At 43.9% G+C, this 17,908-nt stretch overlaps 2 protein-coding genes across 3 annotated transcripts; one reads left to right on the forward strand and one right to left on the reverse strand.

The window, feature by feature from the left end:
- Positions 1–794: 794 nt before the first annotated feature.
- Positions 795–4,519, reverse strand: LOC134548139 (histone H2A, sperm-like). Of its 2 annotated transcripts, none has more exons than XM_063392589.1 (2): positions 4,379–4,519; positions 795–1,420 (listed from the first exon to the last, which is right to left on the reverse strand). In XM_063392589.1, the coding sequence occupies exon 2, from the start codon at positions 1,354–1,356 to the stop codon at positions 937–939; it is 420 nt and encodes a 139-aa protein (XP_063248659.1). In that variant the 5' UTR covers positions 1,357–1,420; positions 4,379–4,519; the 3' UTR covers positions 795–936. The 2 variants fall into 2 exon arrangements, with proteins under 2 accessions (XP_063248659.1, XP_063248660.1); XM_063392590.1 differs by having other exon boundaries at positions 795–1,357; positions 4,379–4,513.
- Positions 4,520–4,584: 65 nt separating this feature from the next.
- PDCL3 (phosducin like 3) lies at positions 4,585–11,056 on the forward strand. Its single transcript, XM_063392588.1, has 6 exons — positions 4,585–4,711; positions 6,078–6,207; positions 7,318–7,408; positions 8,053–8,196; positions 9,056–9,264; positions 10,594–11,056. The coding sequence occupies exons 1-6, from the start codon at positions 4,706–4,708 to the stop codon at positions 10,734–10,736; spliced, it is 723 nt and encodes a 240-aa protein (XP_063248658.1). The 5' UTR covers positions 4,585–4,705; the 3' UTR covers positions 10,737–11,056.
- Positions 11,057–17,908: the final 6,852 nt, after the last annotated feature.

The raw sequence follows: 17,908 nt of genomic DNA on the forward strand, positions 1-17,908 counted from the left end.
CATTCTCACATTTCACAGTTTCTCACCACTTCAGAACTGTTTTTCTCAACAACAGCAACTGCTTGACCCTTTCCTCCTCCTGTTGCCCCAGCACAGTGTCCTGATACACAGGAAAAAGGCAGTGAATATGCTCTGAAGAAGAACATGCTATAAAACAGATACCAGAGCAAGTTTCCTTTGACAGGATCTGTTGCTTGCTATTACAAAGTTAAATGCCCCTGAATATGGAAGAAGTTTTGGGTTATTTTTTTTAATACAAAAATATCTATTTAAAAAAATTATAAATCCATAGAGGAAAACCAACAGACTTCGGAGGGGAGAAGAGGGGGTTAACACCTTCTCAAGTTCTGGAGAACTTTGTACAGTGAAAAAACACTGAATTTGTCATCTGTGTTAAGAGAGAAGACATGGCTCCACCAGTTTCTGCATGTTTTGTCCTGAAAGAGACTTAGTCTAATGATGGAGCAGTCTAAAGAGAAGCAGATGCTCACTACCATTTCATGAGCAATAAGGCTTTAAAAGACACAGGGTTACTAACATCTAAAACAGAGTTAAACAACCTCTGAGGCACTGAACTAATTGTACCATGAATCTGTGCTAGATGGAAGAAAAGTCCACAAGAATAGCAGTATGTGTCTTGACTCCTCTCCCTGCTTCATAACACTTACCTGCAATGTTTTCAAAAGTAAGCACACACTGGACTTTTTAAGAAGTTATTCAGGTGCTATGTTAGGCTATTTTTTAAAATTTTGTTTTCTCTGTTCTTCCACCCATGAGAAAAAATGAGACCAGTGTTGTACTCAAGAAACTTTATTACACACTTCAAAAATGCCTTAGAATTAGCAGGGAAAAATACTTGACAAAGAAGTAAACACATACAAATTAGTGGTACTGAGTCCCATCATCCGTAAGTGCACAGACCCACAAAAGCAAGCTTCACTGGCTGCCACCATATTCTTGAGAAGAAGCAACATTTCCACTAGTTTTCTTTGGAAGGAGCTGAGCATGGATATTTGGCATAACTCCGCCTTGAGGAATGGTCACACCGGCAAAGAACTTGTTCAGCTCATCATCATTGCTCACAACCAGCTGAATGTGCCTGGGCATGATCCTTGTCTTCTTGTTTTCACGGGCAGCATTCCCTGCCAGCTCCAGGACCTCTGCTGTCAGGTACTCCAGCACTGCAGCCAGGTAGATGGCAGCGCCAGAACCAACCCTGCGAGCGTACTTCCCTCTCCGGAGGAGTCTGTAGATACGACCCACAGGGAACTGCAGACCTGCCTTGGCTGCTTTGCTTCTCTTTGGTGCACTTCCAGGGTTGCCAGCCACTGCTTGTTTCTTTCCACATCCAGACATTCTGACAGGCAAGGAGACACAGAGGGCTGGAGGTCTTAAAGATACTCGGGTGCTTGGGCTACAGCTAATGGATGGCAAGAGGAGGCAACAGCAAGGTCAGTTCTGCTCTTCCACATCAAGCAGAAGGCTCATTCTCTTCTTGAGAAAAGAGCTCACCACACACCACAGCTCATCAAGAGCACAGCTAAAAGTTTAACTGTTATTGCCCTTTTACAGCCTGCCTTTTAGGAGAAGGATCTCATTGCAAAACCTGTCACAGGTTATTGAAGTTAGATATGAAGGGCTCAAAAGAAAAGAGGCTTTCCCCTGATACTTAGAATGTTTTTGGGATTGAGGCCCATTGGGTCTTCAGCAAGATATATTTTTTTTAAACAACACAACTGTTACCTCAATGCTAACCTGAGGCCTGTCTCTTCTTCCAAGAGCAATCTGCATTACAACCTCTACTAGCAGGTTACAACTTTCCTCTATCTAAAAATGGAAAAATTCTCACAGCCTACAGCTTGTTATACCCAAAATACTCCAGGACATTTTCATACAGAGCTTTAAATTGATTCCTTAAGTGGTATTCTCTAGCTTCTATGAGAATACTACTGGAGATCTTTTGCATCAGGAAAAGGATGAATTGATTTAGACAGCACAACACAGACTGAAGAATAGAAATGACCATCTACTTTCTCACAATGATGGAAATTCAGCCCAGCTAGAATACCCTTATAACTGGAGTAGCAAAATTACTCAATTAAATAACATTTCTAGCCTATAAGTAAATAGGACAGTTACCTTCCAGCACAGCTGCTTGCAACATACAAAACCACCCATCATTACATTAATATGCAGGGTTTTTACAGAGAGGTTTAACTATTGAAGAAAAGTCTGAATAAACTTTGAGAAGGTAAAAAAAGAGTAAACATTAAAAAATCCCAGCCCCTAATAAAATCCAAGCAAATCAGGCCCTTATAACTCCTTATCCCTATTTCCAGACAATACTTTTTCTAAATTACTCACAGTAGAGTCACACTGTGCAATAGAGGCAGCTAATTTAAAAAATAACATAAAGCCCACAACCCCAAACCTTCCACAATACATTATAAATGAAAAAAACATCACATTACCTTCAAAAATTCTTATTTTGTCCCAGTCTGCACCTTACTGCAACCTGCACTCAGCCACAGACCACCACTATCTCTACCCCAGGCCCCAAACCTTTTTATCAGTAACTTTTTTTCCTCATCAGCGAGTCACCTGGATAATTAATCGGTCATTTACACACGTGCTTCATCTTCCTTTCCCTAATCTCCAATTTGGGGCAAAATTAAGAAATACATTACAGCTGCTCAGAAGCAAATTCATTTGGGTGAAGGCAGACTGTCTCCAAGGGCTGAGGCATAGCTGCATTTCAGTCTCACTAAGACACTGCCAGTCCTCACCCACTCTGGCTGGAGTATTTCTGTCTGTATGCTAAAAACAGTCCTTTCCTTCCTGCTGAAGTTTGATTAAAAAGTACATAGGGAAAATGGGCTTTGTAAATATATTTTTAGTTGGGTGGGAGGGGGAAACTTTTGCTGTAGATGTGTCCTGGGCAGAGTAATGCTTGGTTCACACTGTATCTGAGTCCCTCAAGTGATGTGATGGGGCTGCTCCTAAGATTTAGGCTTCTGCCCCCTCTTCTGGTAACTCTGTCCCAGATGGGGCTCAGGGTTTACTGTGGTTTTGGTGCTGAGAGTGCTTGGCTAGTTCCTCTTAGTTCACCTGGGCAAAAATCTCGCCTCAGGCAAAGGAATATTTTTGAGCACTCTTTAAAGAAAGGAATGCTCACTTCCTGGTCATGCTCTTTCTGTGTTTGTTTTCTGGCATTCAAAGTAGTTTTCAACCAGCAACATACGAGAGCTGTGGGTGTGAATGTTACTTCAGCCACAGAAGATGAGTATTTAAACCAGAGGTTACTCCTGGAAGCCCAGGCTCTGACAAAATACTCAGACAACAACAGTTCAGCCTTTGGTTCTGCCTGCCAGACACCAACTGTGGGTCAGAGCCTCACAACGCCCGTATTTGTGGCACTCACCCACTTTTCCAATAAGGTTGAGCGTTTAGTCTGAGTGAGGCTGACTTTCCTGCCACCTCAGGGCATTGAACAACTAATATGGGGGTACCCTCTGCACGCCCAAATGCTCACCAGAAGGACTGATGTCCTCTCAAAGCCACATCTGTTTCTTCTAATTCAGAGGCAGGAAAGGTGGCTGTGCCTTTCCTTCAGTAACCTGGACCTAGCACAGGGAAAGTGGCCAGCCCACTTCAGAATAACTGGGAATAATGGGATGCCATGATCTTATAACATGTAGAAGTGGGGCTTCTAAGTTTTCATTTCAAGCCCTTGCCAGAGCTGAGACAGTCCTTCCTCCACACACCCAAACACACTCTTAAGGCCTGCTGGCAGGTTCTTTGGGGCTCTTTTATGGGGACAGAGATCTAGGTGAGCTTGCTGTCCACTGGGCTAGAGCATAAAGGAGGGAAGGGAGGCAGGAGCAGATCTCTTCCCTCTGCAAAGTATCTTTGAGAAGCAAGCTGAAAAGATTTGCTCAGTTCTTTGAAAGGGCAGGCCTAGGGGCCTATTTATATGGAATGGGGTATGATCCCAAATGGATTTCGGTCACCACATTCAACACACTTCTCAGTGTTTTCTGAGTGATAGTTTAACATGGACTCAAACCTGAAATAAAAGTAGCTATCAAGAGACAAGTTCCTGGTAATATCAGTTGGATATGATGGATATGATCCAATCATAACAATACTACAACTACAGCTGATTATGCCTAAGAAGAATAGATAATATAGGCTTGCTCAAATTTTAATTTTTTTTTTTTTATGTACAGATTAGGGAAGAAAATAAGAAGATAAAGCAGTAGGGAAATAAAACAGGGTATGAAATACAGATAAAAAAATGCTCAGGGAAGTGGAAAGGAAAGTTACAGGGAATCACAGAAAAAGACTGGAAGGGACCACAGTGACTCATCTGTCCAACCTCTCTGCTCAAGCACGGTTATCCTGTGTCAGCCTGGATGGGGCTCGGAGCAACTCGGTTTACTGGAAGGCGTCCCCGCCCAGGGCAGAGGGATCTGCGATCTCTGGGGTGCTTTTTCACCCAAACAGTCCCGGCATCCCCTCCCACCGCCCCTGAGGGCCCGAGGCCGCCCCCAGCCGGGCCCATCCATATTAGGCCGTGCCCGGGCAGCGGCGGTGCGCCCCCTCCGCCGGTGGCACCGCCTCCTCCGGCCGCGCCGCGCACGCCGGGACCGGCCCCGCCCGGCCTTGCCCAGCGCTGCGGCCCGGCCCCGGCCCCGCCGGCACCATGCAGGTGAGCAGCCGCCGTGCCCCGGTGCCCCCGCACTCGGCCGTGTGCTGCGGGGCCAGCCCGGCCAGCTCGGCCGGGCCGGCAGCCGCGGGCCGCCCTCCCCGGCCGAGTGCGGGGCAGCGCGGCGGGAGCGGCCGGGGCCGTGCCGCTCTCTCGGGGAGGGAGGAGGTGGCTGTCACTCGGCCGTGTTGTTCGGCAGCTCTATGGCTGGGTTTGGGGCAGTTTGCTGCCTTTTTTTGCAACCACGGTACTCAGTTCACTACCGTAGTGAGCGGATGGGCGTTTCAGGCTGTGCATCAGTGTGTTAGTAAGTGGTCGTAAATGCGCGGTCGAGGGGAAAGGTGACCGCGGTCAGAGACAGGGAAAAAAAAAAAAAAAAAAAAAAATATATATATATATAAATCTGGTGTTGTGTTTGCTGAGCCACATTGTTCTTTTTCTTTATTTTCTTCTTTTTCTTCTCCTCCTCTGCCCCCACCCGTCCCTTCCTGTCCCCGGTAGTCCACAAGTACTGGGGTTTAGTCTCAGAAGAGCTATGGTTATACGGCTGTGGACAGACCTGGTGTAAGGTGTACTGATACAAGCGATAGCAAAGCAGTAGGTTCCATTTCCAAAGTGGACCTAGGCCAGGATAGCAAGGAAGCACAATCAGCCTGTGAGTGCTTATCACCGAGATTTCTTGTATTAAAAAAAAAAAAAAGTCTGCTAAATAGGAAAATCTTGTACTGAGCTTTTCAACAATATGCAGGGGTGTACTGGCCTTGTTTTGTAGGATTATTGCAATTATTTTTTCAGTAAAATCTCAGGAATGCTCTAGCTATAGATTTAGATCTGAATCCTTAGCAATGGGCTTGGCTGACAGAGATGGTTTGCTTTTCTCTAAGCACTTACATGGTCACTCTGACCTGAATCTAACAAGGAGACTTCCCATGTACCAAGAGCTAAGTATGTAAGTTTTATGCCTGTGTGTGTCTTGTCACTAGTGCTTCCTGATGCAATGACCATTGATTTGGTGGCCTGTCGTGCTAAGGGTCTGTAAGGAAGCCCTCTGGCTAGCATTGTTCCCTGCCACCCAGCTAATATCCTCTCCTTTCATTGCACTTTGTGAGAGATGCAGCAGTGGTTACAATGCTTCAAACTTTGATACCCAGCTGGGACCTCCTGTTTGTGCTGTCAGTGGGATGGAATAAAACAAAGTCAGTCTTGAGGGAGCTGGAGGTCTGGGGCTGGAAGGAAGCCTTGGTGTCAGGAGGATTTGCACTGTGACTTTCTGGCACTATCTATCCAGTTACCAGTTTAGCAGCTGTGTTAAGTTCTGGAAGTGGTAAAGTTCACCTTGAAGAAATATCTATTTGTTGTTCTCTTCTAGGATCCAAATAAGGACACGGAGTGGAATGACATTTTGCGCAAGAAAGGTATCCTTCCTCCAAAGGAAAACCTGGAGGAGCAGGAACGGGCAAAGGAAGAGGAGCAGTTTGCCATCCTTCAGAAATCTCTGGGTGCGTGACCAGCCAACTCAGGCAGCAGCAGAACAAGCCTTGAAATAGCTCCTGGGGGCAGCTTTTTCAAAGAAATGGCCAGCAGCAATGTTTATATGTCTGTAAAGCGATGTGTATTTTCCAGGTCTGTAGGGATACCAAAGCTTCATCTGTGCAGGCTGATCAGGTGTTAATGGTATCAAACAAAACACATTCCTGAACACATGGATTCTTCTAGCACAGGAAAGCTTTGTTCTTTGTGTCAGCTCTGTATTTTTATGGAAGTAAATGTTTGAAAAGTGAAACAAGTAGGGAATCTGCCAGGTGAATGTGCATGTCTGTGCTGCAGCTGCTGAACTTGAGAGCTCGTGCAGGTAGTTTGGTGCTAGTCTAGGCAGTCTTCAGCTCAGAGGCCTTTTCCATCATATTCTTTCCATCTATACATAATATATATCTAAAGCATGTAACACTTCCCAAAAATCCAGTAGGAATAATAATGACAGGTTGAGAAAGCTGGGGCTGTTCAGCCTGGAGAAGAGAAGGCTTGGGAGAGAACTGTAGCATCTTCCAGTGCCAAAGGGACTGACAAAAGAGCTGGGGAGGGACTTTTTATAATCGTAAAATAGAACCACAGAACATCCTGAATTGGAAGGGACCCACAAGGATCACTGAAGTCCCAACTCCTAAGGACAATTCCAACTTTACGAGACCATGCAGTGATAGATAGGACAGGGGGGAATGGCTTTAAGGTGAAGGAGAGTAGGCTTAGATTAGATATTAAGAAGAAATCCTTTTCTGTGAGGGTTGTGAAGCACTGGAACAGCTTGGCCAGAGAAGTTGTGGATGTCCCATCACTGGAAACATTCAAGGCTGGGTTTCATGGGCCTTTGAGCAACCTGGTCTAGTGGAAGGTGCCCCTGCCCTTGGCAGGAAGGGTTGGAACTGGATGATCTTTAAGGTCCCTTTAAGCCCAAGCAATTCTATTGTTCTAATATAATATTTTAAACAATCCACCCCATCCTTCCTATTAATCAGTATTTAGAGTAAATAAATTCTGTTAGACTGATAAGAGTTGATGAGTTTTAATCCTGGAATGAGGTTTTTGCTGATTTAATGTTTCTTCTGTTCTAGTGAAAACTTATGAGGACATGACTCTGGAAGAGCTAGAAGAGAATGAAGACGAATTTAATGAGGAAGATGAGAGAGCTATTGAAATGTACAGGTCAGAGCAGCTTGCAGCATTGGGCTTTAATGATAATTGGAGGGTTTTTCTTTTATATGCTTTTAGATATTGTTAAAGAGAAAGGATGTTTTTAAGATGGTGGAAAAAGGGGCAGTGTTTCTGGTCTCTTGTGGAGCTTCTAAGTGTCTTTAAAAGGATAACAACCTTTGAATTCAGTATCCTTTCTCTACAACCTAGCTTTGCAGAGATAATGTGCACCTGCTGGGTGTATGGCTGGGGATCCTGAGAGCTTTGAAAATCACCTTCAGTATTTCCTAATTTTTGTGTGAATGAGGTTAAGGTGCTGCAGATTTGCATAATTGGTGTTGGTTTCCCTCTGTTTTCTAACCTCTCATGGCTTTTGCCATTTAGTTTGCTAGTGTATTATCTCCGGAAGTGTCTGGTGAGGCCAGGAATGAGGAAAAAAAGAATTTCATGTAACGTAGTTGTACTTTTTCCATGTTGGTGGTTTTAGCCTATGATGCAAATGCAAGAGCATCTACTCTTTTGCTTTTATTGCTCTGGGGTTAGAAGAAGTTTGTAATTTGTCTCTGAAGTCTGGGTTTCAACCAGCTCCTTCAAGTGATGTTCTGTCAAAAAATACACCTATTCACAAGATGCCTTTTTCATTCCTGGCTATTCAGGCAGCAAAGGTTAGCAGAAATGAAGGCAGCTCAAATGAAGAATAAATTTGGGGAAGTTTTGGAGATTTCGGGAAAAGATTATGTTCAAGAGGTTACACAAGCTGGAAAAGGTGTATGGGTAGTCTTACACCTCTACAAACAAGGGTAAGAATTTGTTTTTAACCATTAAACCTTGCACTGTCAATAGCTGAAAATATTCCAAACTAAATATGTAGTTGTTGTGGAACTAAGGACTAATTCTGGAGTTCTAAGCAATAAAAACACATGAGTAATTTCAATACTGTTGAGTCAAGACTGCGGAACTTCATTGTAGAATGATGTTACCATGAAGTGGCGTTTTGATACATGTATACAACACAGCAGAATGTGTACCATACAGCATCCATAGGGTTAGCTGCTGCCACTGAAATATCCAAGTTTTGGAGACTCTTCCGGATTAAATGCAAGGGGCTGTGAACGGGAAGGATCCGTGTGTATTTAGCTTGGTTTCTAGTGGCATACAAATAGAGTGAGCGAGGTTTCCAGTCCTGTCACCATGACAGAAAACCTTGTCAAAAAGATCTGTTACATTGCTAGAATTTTTTTGGAAGGGTTATAAATACTTGCTGTAGTTCGTTGTCTCTATTTACCTCACAGTTGTTGATCATAATTTGCATTTCTTCTTCCAGGAGCAGCTTTGCTTTTTATTTTGCCCTTGCTCGTTCAATTTCTAAGTATCTTAAATTCATAAACCAGTTTCCCTGAAAATAAAGTGGGTAGAGGAGAAGATTGCATTACTAATATATTAAGACAAAAAATGCTGCACCACACCAAAACCTCCAGTGGTGCAGATCTCCTTTGAATGCTGGAATACTGGACAACAAAAGTATTCAGAAGTTGCCTCTGGTACTTTTGTCTTTCCAGAAGGTCATCCATCTCATATTTCTGACCTTTCTTCTGGAGCCATTTACTTTTTAAATTCTCTTCTTTTCTCCTTATGTGTGCCTGTTGCTGTTCTTCGCAGAATTCCTCTCTGTGCCTTAATAAATCAGCATCTGAGCGGGCTTGCAAAGAAGTTTAGAGACGTGAAGTTCATCAAAGCTATCTCTACCACCTGCATTCCCAACTACCCCGATAAGAACCTGCCCACGATATTTGTGTACCTGGAGGGAGACATCAAAGCTCAGTTCATTGGGCCCTTGGTGTTCGGTGGCATGAACCTGACAAGGGATGGTGAGTGGCTGCATCTCTCCTCTTCCAAAGGAAAAGCAAAACTGTTTTGCTGGGAATGAGAGAAATGAGGCTTAGGAGGAGAAGGGAGGTACTGAAACTGATACTAGATTTTTTTTTCCACACTTATGGCTCAACCACGTGGCTATCCTGTAAAAGCAGAGATAGGCCAACATATAGATACTTGTCTTGTGTCTGCAAATATTTATGCCCTGTGCTTGGTGAAACAAATTTTGCAGGATATATTAAAGGGTAGACAGTATCCATGCATGTTCTTAGGATGTCTTGGATATGAATGACTGTGCCCTTGCCTGCAGTGATAATCTGTGTGCTTGCCTACTGGATTGTAGGGCTCCTTGTTTCATTTTTGACATGATGGCATATGTTTGTTGTCCCTGACTGAGTCAGCTTAATTCAGTCATCACAGAAAGCTGTGTACTGAAATTTCTGCACTTTTCTTTTGTGTCTTCCTTCCTTCTCCCCTAAGCACAGATGCCTATCACTGGAGCTTAAAGAAGTGTGAGGTTGTGTTCATTATTCTGTAACATTTGAAAGAAACTAGATTTGATGATAGGATTGTCAGCCGGACTAGGAGAAAGGTTTCAACTGAATGTGTTGTATTGACTTTCTACCACTTCTGGGAAGTGATGCAGTCCAATTTGGGCCTACTGCTGGTGGTGAAGTCTCTTTTCTGTCTTAAGGAGCTAATATTTAGTGTGTAATGTAGAGGCAAAGGGGTGAATTCTATTTACAAGGCACATTCCTAGAAAATACCTATAATTCAGATGCGTAAATGAAATTTCCACAATTTTTTGCTCTTCATTAAATTTATTCCCTGCCTCTTCTGATTGTGATGAGCTCAGTATACGATGGGAACAGCTGTAATGTATGAGCAGTATTCCCTCACTGGTAATAGATGTGCAAACGTCTTCTGCCCTTATGTGGTTAGAAGGAGGTAGGACTCACTTTCACTGGGAGAGTTGCCTCTAAAGCTGCTGCTCTGTATCCATCACCTCTTTTGCACTCTTGGTTGCAAAGTGAGCAGGGTGGCACTGGGGATGTCACTGGTGGGTGCAGAGCAGTACCCTAACCTTTGTGCCCTGGGCTGAGACCTGTGCCACCACCAGGGACTGGGAAAGGAGGGCTTGGCTGGAGCAGCTGTGGTAAACAGGGCAGGAGCTTGGATGTGGATATGGAAGAAGGAGGGGAAGGAGGGCCCTGGTGTGGTGGTGGTGGTAGGAGATAAGGGAAGTCACCTGGGGAGCCAAGGGTGGGCTTTCTCCATTTGAGTCCCCTACATTCATGACTCTTGTTTTGTTTTGCACTGCACAGAATTGGAGTGGAAGATTTCTGAGTCGGGTGCCATCAAGACAGACCTCGAAGAGAACCCCAGGAAGCAGATCCAGGACCAGCTCATGTCTTCAATCAGGGCTTGTGTCCCAGCCGGAGGGGAGAGTGACTCAGAGGATGACTAATTCCTGCGACTGCATCCGGATTGATGCAGTGCACATGCAGCCAGTGCTCCCACCTCAAGCACTGGAGACACTCCTCAAGGCCTTGCTGAGCCCCAGAAGGGTAGCCTTTCAAGACATTCATTCTAGAAACCTCTAGAAACTAAAAACATTTCTGTTTTTTGAAAATTGCAGCTTCACTTAAGATGCTGAAAGACATTTTGTATAGTGAAGCCTGAGTAAACCTTACTCAAAAGTTTTAAAATACAGACATGAGTAGAAACAGGTCTCTTGTTATTATTTTCTTAGTAAATTGGTACTTCTTAAAAAATTTGAAATATGAAGTGGTCTTAAGTGCACTGTTTTTAACAAGCTTAAATAGTACAAATTAAATCTAAATAGCTGGTCTTAAATAATTACTTATGGCACTTAAATGGGCCATCTCTTAGCCCACTGTGCTCAGACCTCTGACAGCCTGGACTTCACAGAGAGCTGGGGGAGGATACTTCTGAAGGTGGTGTGTGGTCCTCCAGAGATGGGCTGGCACCAGAGGGACAGCTTGAGGCTATGAGCTGGGATTCCAGGCATCTTGAGAGAGGCCTTGGGGGTGGCCAGCCTCTCCTGGGGCCTGCTGAGTCCAGAACTCCACTTCTGAGTTAGCAGCACTATTTTGCCTTTCACCAGGGCTGAACTTCCTGCACCATCTTGCCTGCTAATCGCAGAATAAAATTCCAGATGGTGGTGCAGAAGTGTAAAACTGCTGATTTCTTCAGCCACATCAGAAGTCAGGTGTTCCTACAGTAGTGCTATTGCTAAATGGGAGGAAGGATGATGTTTGAGGAACTGACATCTTGCTATATTAAAGGCTTCCATTTTCAGCTACAGTAATAATAAGCATTAGAAGAGTATAAACTGAAATACCACCTTGATTATAGATCTTCTGACACTTGGAGCTGCTTGATTGTTTTGGGTTGGATTTAATGTACACCTACACTTTCAGTTCTACACTCAGGCTAGCAGTCCCCAAGAGCTTTTGCTAATGAGGCTGCCCCAATGACATTTTGTTATATTGCTGATGGATTCTGTGGGTGGATGGTACAGAATGCAATACTCAATAAGGAATGATATTTTAAAATTTTTTTATTAGTTTGTAGTGACTTTCAAGCATGATTCCTGCACTCTGAGAAAAATCAGTGTGTAGTCCAAAGAAAAATCAAGTGTTCCTTCAGTTGAGGTTGTAAGATCCTGGTGGAGAGCTTCCTCTTTGAGATGTGAATGGTGATTGGAGCCTCACTTGTCTCCTTTCTTTTCTCTTAGGTGCTTTTTGTCTGAATAGATAAAATATGAATCTTGTGCAAATGAGTCAAATGCAGCATCATACAAGCTGATAAATCCTGAATATTACATAGCAGCACTCTTCTCATGACACAAAACTATCCCAAATGCTATCAGACTTGATGCTTCACTGTGCTCAGCCACAACTTCGTACAGTCTAGGAAGAGGGCAACTCTTTCTCCCTGTAGAAGCCTACACTGTGTATTTGTGTATCTTGTTCACACTGAATTGTGCTTTTGAGTGACCTCTGATCACATGGACTACATTACTTTTGGAGGAAACCAGAGAAGCTAGGGGTGAATGAAAAGGAGAGGTGGGACTTCAGCCTGTTTGCTTCGCAGTCACTTCTTCGGGCAGGGTCTTAAAACCATAGCTGCCTTCCCCTTTTGTGTGTGGCCTGGTGGGGTTTGTGAGCTCTTGGGCCACTGAGAGGACTGAGGTGCTGAAGAGGACCAGGGCTCTGTATGGGTTGTCCCAGGCTGTGTAGCTGTGGGCAGTCAGGTATTCTGTGCCTGGGAATGGTAACTGTGGCAGCCCCAGGTAGCAGTTTTGTCTTTCCTCGAAAAGAAGCCGACCTGGTCTGCCTGGAGGTTTACACAGCAGACTGCCTAGGAGACGGGAGAGTGCCTGCTCCCTGCTGTCAGGCCTACAGCAAGGCCTGCCTTGCTGTTTCATAGGCAGGTGTGTTTTGGAACAGCATTTCAGGAAAAATGGAGACATTTTGACCTCCATCTTTTATCCTCAACTGCTTAATCTGCTGAAATATTGGGGGTTGCCACTGAAGGATGCCGTGCTGAAAGGGGGCAGTTGTGAGAATCATCACAAACCAGAAGAGGCTGAATATCCTGCCCAGCTAAAGAGACCCACATGGAGCATCATTTCAAATGGTATCTATGCTTCTCACTCTTTGGCTAGGTGTGAAAACAGCTTTTGGTAACATTATTATTTTTCCTGCCAATCACATTGCGGTGCTCAAGGCCTTTAGTAGAAATTAGGTCTCTGCAGGAAACATATAATGAGGTCTGTTTAACCTTTTGGCAGAGCAGACGCTGTGGAAGCACAGCTAAGGGAATGAGCTTTAGCTTAAAAGGAAGCTGGCTGCTAAATAGCAAACCAAAACAGCCAATTAATATACATTGCAGAAAGAGGCAATATAATGGGAAAAAATAATGGGAGAGCGTGAGCTCCCATTTGCCAAGGCTTGGGGCACTGTTGCTAAATGCACCATCAATATTTTTGCATCCTGTCAACAGTGTCAGATCAAAGCTCACTTTTCATCGGCATGAGAAGGGTCTTTCTGTCAGCTATCATGGGAGAAATCAGAGGCAGTGATCCTGTAAACCGTGCTGAGGCTTGTGTGAGTTACAGGCTGGCACACTGCTGGGAGAGCATCCCTGACTCATCCCACACTGAGGCTGTGCCAGGTGGTGGGAGGGGAAAAGTAACCCTGGGCCAGAGACGGGGGCGAATGATTTGCCATTAGTGGCCAGTCACTCTGGAGTTCTTTGTGTGAAATATGAGTATACCACTTAGTAATAAAAAGAGTTCTCTTCATGGTGCAAGTCTGAAGACTGCTGCTTAGCCAGGCCATGTGAGCAGTTGCATTAGCTTCATGGCAAGCTGCCCTGATCTGGATAAATTACCATTCTGTTTTGTTGTTTTGTTTTTTTTTTTTTTTCAAATCTTTTATTCACAGTATGGACTCACCAAACCTGCAGGGCAGTGTTTTACATCAATTTCATATGCAGAGGGGGAGCCAGGTGTTGTGCAAGCAGGGCAAAGCCATGGTCAAGCTGCTAGTTCTCCTGGTACTGAATCCAGCCAGGGACAGCCTGATCCCTGTCAGGGGTAGAACAGGTAAAAGCATCTGCAGGACTGTGGCTGCAGAAGGGGAAATGAAGGAGGGTCCTTTGAATGGCTGTGCTGTCCTGTTCCTGTTTTGGCCAGGTCCTACTTTTAGGGCTCAGCTGAGTCTCTCCTGCCTCCTCCTTGTGGCAGTCCTATCACCTGCCTTCCCAAATGTGCTCAGGTGCGTATTTGGCCTTGCTGCTGGGAGTAATTTAACTGAGGTGAGATGACTCCCTATGAGAAAGCTGGGGGTGTGCATCCAGCTCTGTTGGGTCAGTGCACAGGATGGGCACACAACGCTAAGCCACAACTCAGCCTGACACCTGAACACTAGTATTTGTCTTAGTAGAATTCATGAAGAAAGTCGTTCTGATCTACAGTGATTATCAAGAAAGTTGCACTTTTTATTCCTGTTCTAAAAACTCAGGTTTATAATAATTTGTCTTTATTCTCTGAAAATCTGGAGAAGTTAATCTACTTCACAGGCAATGAAAAAGGAAACTTCTAACAGAAATGTCAGTAACTTGGTTTGGAGTAGCTCTTCTTTTGCAAACAGGTAAAATCCCTCACCATTGTATGAACATTTTGCTGCATATTTGTTGGGATTGGATCACGTCTAAAGAAACTTTACTCTCACTGAGATCAAAGGAGAATGCTTCCCTCTCATTGCTAAAACTAATATATTCCCTGTCAATTGTTTGGAAGGCAGTTGAATTCATTTCTTATTTCTTATTACAGCCCATTATAAATTACTCCTCATTTCAATCTCATTTAATTAATTCAGTCATCAAATGGTTATAGGAGGCATAAAGTATTTTACTGATGTATTTAGCTCTTCACACATTTAAAAAGTAGTATTGAACTTCTTAGGTCTCTTTATTTGCAGATGGCTCTTGTGATGCAGGGAAAAGCTTCATTTCCTCCTGTAGAAGGCAGAACCATTAAAAAATGAAAACCAAGCAGCAAGAGACTCTCAGCAGGAGACTATCTCCAGGCTTCTGTGGGAGACTGATGAACAATATCTTGTTTTCATATACCATGTTAAAAATTTCAACTCCTGACAAAATGCCAAATTTTTCAGGGCTTCATCATATTAATTTGAATTTGCAGAGCTGACTGAGAAAAACTGAGGTCTTATAAAAATGCCAGGAAAAATATCAAGTAATTCTGAAGTGGTTCCTATTTAACACTTCAAATGTTAAATAAGGAAGAAAAGATGTGATCTAAGGCAGAACAGTCCATATAAAAGTTATTAATGGACAATGACATGTAGGTAATTGTGCATATTTGTTAGCCTCTGCTGCAATATGTCTCCTATAAAAAGTCATTCCAGTATTCTATCAAACACAAATCTGATTATTTTCAAAGTAAAAATTACAGCATTTGCCAGTGAGAGCAAGTCTTGGATTTTCAGACAGCCCTTGCCTACCCCCACAGAAACTGACTCATGCTATAGCATCTGTCATCCTGATCCCCCTCCCCTCAATATCCATGGGGATACTTTCATTTACAAGGAGGGCAGCAAAGACAGGTCCTTGCATGACTGCAGCGTATCCTGCTGTGGAGTAGTACAGACCATATGAGGATGTTGGGAAACTTCATTAATTATGTCTGTATGCAGATTATTTCCATTAAGATGAAAGTAGGGATATCCTGGATCCTCCAAGCTGACCATCACTTCCTGTGGTTTAGTTGTTGGCCTCAGGTGATTAGAAGAGACATTGTGAGGGCTGCCTCCATGGCAGAGAACCCAGCAATAGACACTTGCAAAGATCTGCCACAACCTTAAGGCATCGACTACAGTCTTTAGCAAGAAAGTGCTGGTGATAAAAGGGTGCAAAGTTTTGTGGGATATAGCAAAACCAGGAGAAAACGCAAAACGTGGAGTTGAGTTTCCTGGCTAGTAAGCATCCCCAAACATCTCCAGCTGAGGTGCATTCACTCTGGTTATGTCTAAATTTAATAGTCCTGAGGAATGGGATGTGAACCAGATTTTGTGGGGTGAACCAAGTCCAGATCAAAGGTCTCACCCTGGAAGAGCTTGAAGAAGCTTTTTCTTGTCTTCCTTTTCCCCTCAGACAAGCGGGAAGGCGAGAGCCCTTAAGACAGTGGAAGAGATGAAGGGCAAGAGGCACAGGCAGGGTAAAACGAGCTCAGATGGGAAGCTTAAAAGAGAACTTTGGCCATTTCTAGAGAAGAAGGGTAAAGGTGAAGAAATAAAGAAAAAAATTAGAGCTTGCATTATGATGAAGATTCAGGAATATATGGTGTTGACGTAAATTGAGAGAAGCACTGTTCTCAAAAGAAGGACTTTGTGTATGTGGCTGGAGACTGCAGCGTAGCAGAGTGGATGGCAGCATTAAAACACAGAGGAAATTTCATGCAGACCCGTGAAAACTTCCCTTACTTCAGTGTATAGGAATGAAAAAGGTAAAGATGCACGCTCTGATCCACAGAGAAATGTTGGGGGGTGATCAAGTGAGCACCACTAAGAGCAGAAATCAGGCAAGTTTTCAATATGTAAAACCAATTGGTAAAAAAATAATCATGTGCAATTCAAGCCAGGAAAAGAGATCGCTATATTAATTGCCTGTTAATAAGATGTCTTTAGCATAAGCTCAGGAAAAGCTATGAATCTTTCAGAAGAGAGGCACTTTTTATGGATAGTTTTACAAGATACAGTATGCACTAGCAGCATCGTGGCATCTGGCACGTGTTACAGATCCAGCCCAGCGGGTAATACAGGCTTTTTCTCTACATTATGATGTCAAATGGTATTTTCAATTCAAAAACACTATCACACTGTCATTTTCAAAGTTATCTGCCGCCCTATACATTTGTGTTTTATTATAAAAAGATAAATCAGTTTCACTTTAAATATAGTTGAGTAACAATCTCATCACTGGCTTATCAGTAGCAGTCCCATGTTGAATGCAGCTAGAAGAGGGAGAGGGAGAAAAAAATCCATCTCTTTGTCCTTTTACTGATGAATAATTGACACTTCAGGCTTTAAAACCTGAGGCATCTCCTGGTGACAAAATGGTGACCAAGGGTTTTGGTGACCCCTCTGCAAAACGCACAAACCCCTGTCCTTTTCCTCTCCTGGTGGTGAGTACATGGACATCCTCCCAGCTAAAATGGTTCCCAGCATGCTTCCAACACTCTAGGCTTCAATCAGGGGAAAACCTTTATCATCAAAGCCAACCAGCTGTAACTGTCACTCAAATCTGTGTAAAACACGTGGGATTTCCTCACAGAGTTATCCAAGAAACTGGACACTGGGTTGTGCATCTGAAATGCAGATAATGCCTTGGAGATCCAGGTGCTCAGCTTGATACAGGCAGGAGGAAAGTGAGAGTTTTTTGCAGTCTCAGCTTTCCCCCACAGAAGTTCCCTCAAAAGGCCCAAGCAGTTTTCCCTGGTACAAAGGACCCCTTGGAATGGGGCATCTCCATGCAGTGACAGGAGTTGCACTGTCCCCATCCAGTGTTGGTGCACTTCCCTCCATTACCCCACCAAAAGGGGAGCACATGCAAACCAGAGTGAGGGAGAATGGGACCCTGGCTGAGAGCAAGCAGCTGGTGGGGTACTCAGGTCCACCAGTACCAGGGAATGCTTGGAGTCTCTGGCTCACCCTTCAGGTTTGCTGGCAGGGAGACAAAAGCTTACCTGGAGCACACCTTCCCACATGAAGGAGATGATTAAAAGATTATGGATGGCAACATAGTGTGGAAATCCTGAGAATGATGGAGGGCCTGATCTGTCATATACCTCTGCAGGACTCCCAGGCTGCTGTGACATTCATTGCTTTGTGTTTTAGGGAGGACATACTAATGGATGAGGCATGGAAATGGGATTTGCTTCTCCTGTTGTAGCTGTGGCAGCTCCACTTACATAAAAAACTTCTCTGGATCTCATATTCCTCATCAGGAGAATGTTCCTGTTTACTGACCATATTCAGTATTTCAAGTTTTTCTGTAATTTATATCTGCAGTGAGCTATGAAGCACTGTG

Source organism: Prinia subflava, chromosome 3, assembly GCF_021018805.1.
Source record: "Prinia subflava isolate CZ2003 ecotype Zambia chromosome 3, Cam_Psub_1.2, whole genome shotgun sequence".
Classification (NCBI taxonomy): Eukaryota; Metazoa; Chordata; class Aves; order Passeriformes; family Cisticolidae; genus Prinia; species Prinia subflava.